Below are 10,267 nucleotides of genomic sequence, written 5' to 3' on the forward strand. Positions count from 1 at the left end.
GGTAACCTCCAAGCTTGGTTGTTTTCTTGCAGACGTTTCATTACTCAACTAGGTAAGATCAGCAGATGAGGTTGATGAGGTTGTCTACCGTAGTCGGGTAATGAAACCTCTGCAAGCAAAGCTCAGAGAGCACCAAGGACCCCACAGTTCATCCCTGGGCTACAAATATTCTCTTCTAGTGGTAGCTCTGATCTAATTACGAAGAGAACATTTGAGCCAAAGTTTCTCCTCGTGCTTCCCAAGAACAACTCTTTGCTCCATGAAAGGAGGTCTATAATGTCCTTGCTATACGGCAGTGGGAGAAACATCCCTGCTAATCAAGACACGGCCCTAAAAAGAGACAGTATTCTCTCTCTCTCTTGCTTGGAAAGGATTTGAATTGGTGCGGCACGATTTGGCCAGCGATAAATCGCCTTGCTGCAACCTAACTTTCCTGCCCTGCTCCCAGTTCCCCTTCGTGAGTGGGTATCTTCCACTCCAGCGTGTGACCTTGATCTAACTTGGATTTCTTTTGTTGTTTTGTTGTCTCTTGTGTCGTTCCTTCGCTCCGCTTTCCTTTTCTGTCCGGGAACACGTCGACTGTCTGATCTCCTGATTTGCCAGTGGTGAAGCAGCGCATGCAGATGTACAATTCTCCGCACAAGACAGTCACGGATTGCATCAGGACCGTGCATCGGACGGAAGGCCTGGGTGCCTTTTACCGTAGCTACACCACCCAGCTCAGCATGAACATCCCTTTCCAAGCCATCCACTTTATCACCTACGAGTTCACGCAAGAGCAACTCAACCCCCAGCGACAATACAACCCTTGCTCGCACATCATTTCGGGGGCCGTGGCGGGAGCAGTGGCGGCCGCGGCTACCACCCCCCTGGACGTTTGCAAGACCTTGCTCAACACTCAGGAGAACGTGGTGTTGAGTTCCGTGAACATTAGCGGGCATCTCTCTGGCATGGCCAACGCCTTTAGAACGGTCTATCAACTGGGAGGGATCCCCGGGTACTTTAAGGGAGTCCGAGCACGTGTGATCTACCAGATGCCTTCAACTGCCATCGCCTGGTCCGTCTATGAATTTTTCAAGTACATCCTTACCAAACGCCAGTTGAAGAAAGGCGCTCCTTGTTGACGGATCACCCCTAGCAACTGCAGACAAAATATCTGAGGAAGCTGTTGGCCTCTCTCTCTCTCTGTAAACTTCACCAGGTTCTTGATGGCCGTTTGTAAAGAGAGCTGGTGGATCCCTGACTGGATTATATCTCTCTCTCTGTGTGTGAGCGTGTGTGTTTGTGTGTGCGCGCACACCGCAGTGTCTTTTGGAGAGAAGGTGGTTCTCTACCCCTTTCTCCTCCTGCTTTGGCTGAACCAAAATGTTTATTCTTCTAGACGTGTATTTATAGTTTTCGAGGGCGTTGATAAGCATGATAAGATTTGGACAAGTTTGTACTTATTTTTTCACGGGAATGCTTGGGGGAGGGGCCTAACCTGGGGAGGGTTGTTGGGGTGGTGGTGGTGGTGGGAGACGGATACTTGTGCTTTGGGCAGCTTTTCCGAAAAGCCGATGCCTTTAAACCAGGGGCCTCCAACCTTAGCAACGTTACAGGACTTGTGGACTTCAACTCCCAGAATTCCTCAGCCAGCCATGCTGGCTGAGGAATTCTGGGAGTCGAAGTCCACAAGTCGTAACGTTGCAAAGGTCGGAGACTCCTGCTTTAAACCGAACAGAGTTCTACACAGAGACATTGTGCGATGGATAAAATAGATGGATAATGTTTATCCTTTATTTTTCTATTATTATTATTTTTTTTTAAAGAAAAAAAAATTGTGCCAGGGTGACTGCTTTGTGAATTTTTAAAGGGCTTTCCTCTTTTTTGTTGTCGTTGTTCCATTGCTAAGAAGCGTATTTTTTCCTCCTAAACTAGAATAGCGTCAGACACATCTGGTCTGACCTTAAGCAGGCTGTTAATGGTTTTATTTTCCTTCCAACGTACTTGAAGGCATTTGAGAACCAGGGGTGTCTGTGTGGTGGGGAGAGGGGGGTCAAAATATTCAGATTATGGCTCTTATGATCAAAGACCAGCCTTTTGGGGGAGGTGTGTGATGCTGAAATACAAAAAAAAAAAAAAAAGCTTGGTTTTGTTTGTGCGGCCACAGCTATGGATGTCACTTTGACTTTAGTCTCTCTCTCTCTCACACACACACACACACACAAACACAACACTCCCTCCAGATGCTCTTGTTTCAGACTCTGGAAATCCCAAGGATTTATGTTACGTCTTTTCCTTCTTAAGCATGTCTGAACTGCTTCTGATAATAACCATTCAAACCTTTTTCCTGTGGTCCCGCTTTAGCAGGTGTTTAAACTTCTGAAGGTACTCCAATGAATTGCATCTCATGTTTGGATTGTCATTGTGGTCTTTTAATTTATTTCTGCTTCTCACCAAAGCGCTGCTTCTCTTCGGCCTCTCTTCTCTCTGGCCCTAAGCCAGGCTTAATACTTTGACACACAAGTATATTGCACTCACATGTAAATGAACACTCAGCAAACTCTGCTCAGGAATTGGGGCGTCAGGTTTACATTTCTGCAATAAAACTTGCCTTGAGTTGCTTCTCTAAAAATACTGACAGAGGAAGGCAGACACTCAACTGGCGTTCCATTTTGGTACTGAAAACCCTTAGTGAAGGAAGGGTTTCAAGTCCAACTGAACTCCAAAGTTAAGAAAAAGAAAAACGAGGGCGACGTATTGCATCTGTGAGCATTGTTTTTCAGGTACTTGATCTATTAAAATGAAGATGCATAGAGTCATTTTAGCACTTGGGACAAATTTGGGTGTGCCACTGTAAAAAGGGTATGGAGTCCTAAATCAGTGGTTCTCAACCTGTGGGTCGGGACCCCATTTGGGGTCGATTGACCATTTCACGGGGGTCGCCAAGCAAGGCTGTCCGCCATTTTTTTGTCCGCCATTTTTTTCCCCTTTTCCGGCGGGTGCCTTACCTCCCTTGGGCTGGGCCAGCTGGTGGTCGGCCTGCTCCGTATCTGCCGCTTGCCAGCTACGCCTCGGCCGGTGCAGGGGGCGGAACCACGCATGCGCGGCGCTCCTGGGCAGGGAAAGTCCTCGACTTACGACCAGTTGGGTAGTCCTCGACTTATGACCGGTTTAGTCCTCGACTTACGACCGGTTGGGGTCGCGGCATTAAAAAAGTTGAGAACCACTGTCCTAAATGAATGTTTTTTTCCCTCCTTATCTAAAGAGTATTGTGTGGAAACAGAGATTGCAACTGGACATCATGTCCTCAGTTTACTTGCTAACTAATGTTCTAAAGCAATGATTTTGACAAATAACCTGGCCTTGCAGACACCATGCATTTAATGGGAATGCTGTCCAGGCTTATTCTATGACGAGTCGCTAATCTCCTTTTGTGTATAGGGCAGAAACTTAGTTTTAAAGCTTTATAAATGTTGGCTACTTAGATCAGGATGCTTTCAGAGGGTGTAGTTTCCCAGCCCTGGTGGAAATGAAACAAAGCAATAGCCCAAGAAGTATTTCCTTGGTGACTTCAGGAAATACTATTGCTTATACTAAATATTGTAAAGATTGACAGCAATATTTTCCAACTGGACTTTTTCCCCCCCAACGGTGTGAGGATTGCAATGGAGGATTCCCAGCCAGCCTTGGGAGGGGAAAAAAAATCCGAAGGTGCACGCCTTCATAACTTCATAAAGCTACGTTTTGTTCCAAATAGAGAATTTACAATGCCAAAACATTGTTTTTAAGTCATTCCATCATATTTGCAGGCTTTGAAAGGTTAAAAAAAATCATATGAACCAGATTTAAATTGGTGTTTTTCACCATTTGGCAATTGTAAGATGAGGGGACCAACTTCCAGAAGTCCACACACTTTGAAGTTGCTGTTGGAAGAAACACTGGTTTTGAAAGTACACCATACTTAAGAATCGAGTTCCAGTTTGTACGAGAAAAACAAAAGTAGGTTGAATTGCTGGCTGATTGTTCCGAAGGCTATACTACATGTGACTATAGCAAACCGATTGTCGTGTGTCTGACTAATGAAACACTTCAAAGAACTTTCAGGCATGGTTTAACCTAAAAAAGCCTTTTATTAGTGTAGAGGCGTGTCAGCACAGCATGATGGATGCCAAGATCTGAATTTCCCTTCCCTTTGCACATAACATTCCAGGCATTTCCCCTCCCCTATTTTGGGGTCATGATTCACATCTTCCAATTAACCTGGAGGGCAAAGATTCACTTCCATTCCTTTTCCCGGGCTTTCCTTACTATTCTCCCTTTTCTCTGTCATCTGAATTAACTCTAAAATTACCAGACAGTTCTGCATATTTTGTCAAAGCAAGAATATTCAATATTAGCAGCGTTGACACCGGTGTTGTTAAATAGAACTGTTCTTCAACAGGGTCAAAATGAAAATAACTTTTAAAACGCAAAAGAGTCGTGGAGAGAGGGGCTTCTGGAACAATTCCTTTTTCCCCCCTCCTTGCTGCTTTGCTTTTGGGTCTTAGAAATACTCCCCAAGTAATGTACCCACCAACATGGAGTTCCCATCCTAAAAGTGGGCTGGATTGAAGGAGAACATAATGGTGGTATGTAAAGACAGTGAATATGAGTTAGCAGNAAAAAATATATACTTATAAGTTTAAATCGGAATGTGCAAGAGTCACCCTGAAGTACGGTATGTTGGAATTGAAGTATTTGCAGGGAAAATTCCCAATGGGTGACAACATCTGAATTCTGATGCATAACTGAATACACAACACAGGTAGTCCTTGACGTACCACAGTTCTTTTAGTGACCGTTCAAAGTTACAATGGCACTGAAAAAATTGACTTACGACCTTTTTTCACAATTAACGACCTTTGCAGCATCCCATGATCATGTAACTAAAATCCAGAGGCTTGGCAACTGGTTCATATTTATGGCAGTTGCGGTGTTCCCCAGGGGTCCTGCGATCCCCTTTTGCCACCTTATAATAATAATAAAGTTGGAAGGGACCTTGGAGGTCATCAAGTCCAACCCCCTGCTCAGGCAGGGAACCCTATACCATTTTGGACAAATGGCTGTCCAGTCTCTTCTTAAAAACTTCCAGTGTTGGAGCATTCACCGCTTCTGGAGGCAGGTTGTTCCACTGGTTAATTGTTCTAACTGTCAGGAAGTTTCTCCTTAGTTCTAGGTTGCTTCTCTCCTTGATTAGTTTCCATCCGTTGCTTCTGACAAGCAAAATCAACAGGAGAAGCAGATTCACTTAACAACTGTGTTACTAGCTTAACAACTGCAGTGATTCATTTAAAAACTGTGGCAAGAAAGGTCGTAAAATGGAGCAAAACTCAGTTGACAAATGTCTCACTTAACAACAGAATCTTTGAGCTCAATTGTGGTCGTAAGTTGAGGACTACCTGTCATTCTTAAAATGCCTTGGCATTCTGAATCATCCTTTTCTGCTGAGTTGAGCCCCACTGTATGCTGGATTAGAATCTACTAATTCTACTAAGTAGTAGAATTCTCTACTACTATTAGCAGCTCCAACCAAAGGCCTTGAAAAAAAGGGAAGCAAGGTTCTGCCAGTGTGGAAGTACCAGTCCTGCTGCTTTGTATGCTACGGACGCACATTTTTTTAAAATGATTTTTTCAAAGCTGACATTTGCCGTTTGAAAATTGCCTTCTTACAAATGTACCAATGTAGACTTTTACAAGGAATATTTGTATGTGTATATACAATCATGCTTGTGGGCGTGCGCACACACAAACACACACACACCTATACCCAGCAGAAGAAAATATGTTTTGAAAGGCTGCTACAGTTAAAACACTGGGCTCATTAAAGTAATAAAAAAAATGTGTTTGATTTATTAGCAAGATCGTGTTTTTTTTCCTCCCCAAAAGCTGATTTATCGGCTGCTAAAATGCTCATTGACTAAAAATGTTTCTTGGGACCATTATTGTAGTGGGTCTAGGATTTCCTTTCTCCATTTAACAGGAGCTGATGGCATTTGCATATATTTCTCCGTTTAATTTTCCAGAACCAGAAAGAGGACCTTTGAGGATGACTGAACATACTTAGAGAATAAGGAAGATGACTTTGACAGAGCTAGACAGTGGAGCCTGGATATCTATCCTCTTATTCTCTCATGTCTTTACTAAGGTTTAGTTCTCAGGTGGCATCGGTAGATTAGAAAAAGACAGGAAGCACATTTTCCCTTTGACTTGGCAGAGCATTTCATATTTTATGGTAAGGATGGGGAATTTTAACAGTTTTGAGGTTCACCATTTGTAGATAAGCCATGACCCAGTCTAACAAGGCCTGGAGGAGCATCTTAAGATGTTCCATTGTCTTGTCTCCTGACCTTTTGGAAGGTCTCCAGAAGCTTCAAAAGCTGGCTTGTTTTGCATATTGCACCACGATCACAACATCGGGTGTGCTCTGCCTTAGAACTGCAAGAGATTGTGTCATCACAGAGGGGGCTCCAAAAATTGCAAAAGGGGGGGTGTAGTTGAGTCAGATTGTCAATCTCATTGAAGGAGCAATAATGCTCAAGATTCCAATCGGAAATAATATTTGTTGCTAAGGGTTAAACCCTGGAGTTCCCAAGTGTTCTCTGAACTTGGTTGCTGGCTTGTGGATGTTTCATTACCCAGCTAGATAACATGATGATGATGATGTTACCTTGTTGAATAATAATGTACCTAGTTGGTAATGTAACCAAGAACTCCACTCTAGATCCTTCTATCACCAAGTATTGGAATCCCACAATGTTTACTTGTGAGGAATCTGCCCTATCCTGCAAGATCTTAACTTTCTGGTGTCAAAAGAGCCATGGTGGTGATGGCATTCTCGTTCTTTTAACACATTATGGGGCAATAGGAGTTGAACCTGGGCTAATAAACCTGTTTCTTAAATGCAGAGGGAAATTCATTCATTCATTCATTCAGCTCTTCAGTTTCTGTACTACCAAACAGTGCAGAACTTCAGGAGGTTGACTCATACAGGTAATAAAACATACACAGTAGGAATAACGCAAACTACGCACAATAAAAATAAATTTCAAAGTTAAGTAGCAGATCCTGGGAGAAGATGCTTTAGCCATGCATTCATCCTAGAAGAATCTAGTCCAGGGCAACTTTTTAAGACTTGTGGACTTCCAACTTCCAGAATCCCCCAGCCAGCCATGCTTGGACATTCCAGATCTACTCAATTTGCAAATTGCTCTGCTGCTGAAAACTGAATTCTCTGCTTATTTTTGGATGGAATCAAGATGGGGGGGGGAGCTGCCTGATTTCAACTGCAAGGTTATTTCAAAGGGCTGGCTTTTCAGCTTTGCGGACCAGCGAGGGGGCTAAGAGGGGATGGTTCCGCACGAACAGCAGTCAAGCTTGCCCACACAGCTCTATTCACACGAGAGATGGGAACGAGCACCTGCCCCTCGCACAAATGGAGCTGCGTGCACTCGCTCACCTGCCGCTTCTTTGGCCCGATTCTGAACAGGCCACGGCCAGGTAGTGGAACCCTCACCCTAGGACACGGCAACTGTCATAAAGGTGAACCGGTTGCCAGACATCCCAAGGTTCATTGCATGACCATCGGGATGCTACAAATAGTTATAAGTGCAAAAACAGTCACAAGTCACTTTTTAAAATAACTTTGAACAGTCACTAAACAAATGGTTGTAAGTTGAGGATTACCTGCATAACAAGATCATGTGAAGTATTAATACCACTTTACAATGCCTTGGTAAGTCCACACTTGGAATACTGCATCCAGTTTTGGTCACCACGATGTAAAAAAGATGTTGAGACTCTGGAAAGAGTGCAGAGAAGAGCAACAAAGATGATTAGGGGACTGGAGGCTAAAACATATAAGTAACAGTTGCTGGAATTGGGTATGTCTACTTTAATGAAGAGAAGGACGAGGGGGGACATGATAGCAGTGTTCCAGTATCTCAGGGGCTGCCCCAAAGAAGAGGGAGTCAAGCTGTTCTCCAAAGCGCCTGAAGGCAGGAAAAGAAGCAATGGATGGAAACTGATCAAGGAGAGAAACAACCTAGAACTAAGGAGAAACTTCCTGACAGTTAGAACAATTAACCAGTGGAACAACCTGCCTCCAGAAGCCGTGAATGCTCCAACACTGGAAGTCTTTAAGAAGAGACTGGACAGCCATTTGTCCGAAATGGTATAGGGTTTCCTGCCTGAGCAGGGGGTTGGACTTGATGACCTCCAAGGTCCCTTCCAACTTTATTATTATTATTATTATTATTATTATTATTATTATTATTATTATTATTATTATTATTATTATTATTATTATTAGTAGTAGTAGTAGTAGTAGTAGTAGTAGTAGTAGTAGTAGTATTTGGCTTTCAGCCATTTTTAAACCAAGCTTCCATGTAGAGTTCTCCCAAGTAGATTTGGAAGTAGCTTGGAAATGTGGTTAGGAAGGCAAGAATTCCCCTAGAAATGGGCTTGGGTTTTTTATTTTTCTTCCTGTGTACACATACTGCATGTACATACTGGCATCTGTGAGAGGAGGCGAAGGTATGAGCAGAGATCTTGGGAGTTGCTCCCCTTATCAGATGGGGGTGGCGTCTGGGGATAGGGGCAAGGAGGAGACGGCACACTTGGATCACGTTTGTAAGGGACGGAGGAATTTAACAGTGGGATCAAAGAAGAACTGCACCCCCCCAGAGCATAGTGCCACACACAGAATTCACTCCACCCCTGAAGTTAACGAGGAGAACACTTACGGTAAAATACGGAGGAGGTTATGGAAAAACATCATGCGTTGATGTAGGTAATGCATCTAGGATGCAACACGAACAGCTGGGTCCGGTGACACGTTCCAGAAGCCGGATGCAGGCTGTTAACATCTTATAAAAGCTCTTTCCCGGTGACTACTTTTAAAGCCCTGATGATGTTGGGTGGGCCCAACGAAAGCTCGGCTCATTAAATTTTTTACTATTTATTACTTTCCTCTTGGTGATCGATATTTATTGGTTTTATCATGGATTTCCCCAAGAGTCGAATTTTTAGCTTTATAACTTGTCAATATTGCATGTACGTACAAACAGGCACATGGATATAGAAGCGGGCTTCATAGGAAGTTTTTCTTAACTTCATTCAGCCAAAAGGTGGCAGGGTGTAATCGCTGTTTCTACTTCGGTTTTGTGGCACGCTGTGATCAGAAGTCAACATTTTGCCTTGATTATAACAGGCTGAAGGAGTGTGCATTTTTCTTTCGCCATTGAATGGCGGATATATTTTGCAGTTTCAAACCTAATGTCTGCGGTGAAAACTTTTCAGATGATGACACACACAGACACCCCCCTTGGAGCAAAACCAGAGACTGGCATTTTCTCACAGCTGTTATCATTTAAGCCGGAAGCAAAGCGGTCAAATGTGCGAAGCCTCTCTCATGCCTGCAGGCAGCCCTCAACTGATGACCACAACTGAGTTGAAAATTTCCACTGCTAAGCAAGACCGTTGTTAAGTGAGTTTTGACCCATTTTATCTAAGGGGCTGTCACAAAGAAGGGGGTCAACCTATTCTCCAGAGCAGCTGAAGGCAGGGCAAGAAGCAATGGATGGAAAATAGTCAAGGAGAGAAACAACCTGGAACTAAGGAGAATTTTCCTACTGTAACAAAACAATCGATCAGTGGAACGGCTTGCCTTCATAAGTTGTAGCTGCTCCAACACTGGAGGTTTTTAAAAAGACATGGTAAAGGGTTTCCTGCCTGAGCAGGGGGTTGGACTAGAAGACCTTCAAGGCCCCTTCCAACTCTGTTATTCTGTTATAACTTTTCCATCCCCACCAAGTTGGATCTTGTTCTGTTCTGTTTGTTGGAGAATCATGCTGAAGGCAGAAAGACAGACAGTTGGAGTCCCTTTGCGTAATTACGTTCTTTCCAACTTTCTCTTGGGTTGGAAAGGACAAAAAGAAAAGAAAAGAAAACCTGCTTCTCTTCCTACTAAAAATAACAGATTCCTCTCCTTTCCCTTTCCCTTTCCCTCTCCCTTTCCCTTTCCCTTTCCCTTTCCCTTTCCCTCTCCTCTCCTCTCCTTCCCCTTCCCTCTCCTCTCCTCTCCTCTCCTCTCCTTCCCCTTTCCCTTCCCTCTCCTCTCTCTCCTCTCCTCTCCTCTTCTCTCCTCTCCTCTCCTCTCCTCTCCTTCCCCTTCCCTCTCCTCTCCTTCCCCTTCCCTCTCCTCTCCTTCCCCTTCCCTTCCCTCTCCTCTCCTCTCCTCTCCTCTCCT

General features: G+C 44.0%; 1 protein-coding gene across 1 annotated transcript in view; it reads left to right on the forward strand.

Moving 5' to 3' along the window:
• Positions 1–1,436, forward strand: part of LOC107293145 (mitoferrin-1) — a 26,963-nt gene extending 25,527 nt beyond the window's left edge. The window contains exon 4 of the mRNA XM_015822279.2: positions 593–1,436. Within this exon, the coding sequence (XP_015677765.2) occupies positions 593–1,124 (532 nt within the window). The 3' untranslated portion in view covers positions 1,125–1,436. The remainder of the gene's footprint in view (positions 1–592) is intronic.
• Positions 1,437–10,267: the final 8,831 nt, after the last annotated feature.

This window comes from Protobothrops mucrosquamatus, unplaced genomic scaffold, assembly GCF_001527695.2.
Source record: "Protobothrops mucrosquamatus isolate PMUCROS unplaced genomic scaffold, P.Mucros_1.0 scaffold1516, whole genome shotgun sequence".
Taxonomy (NCBI): domain Eukaryota; kingdom Metazoa; phylum Chordata; class Lepidosauria; order Squamata; family Viperidae; genus Protobothrops; species Protobothrops mucrosquamatus.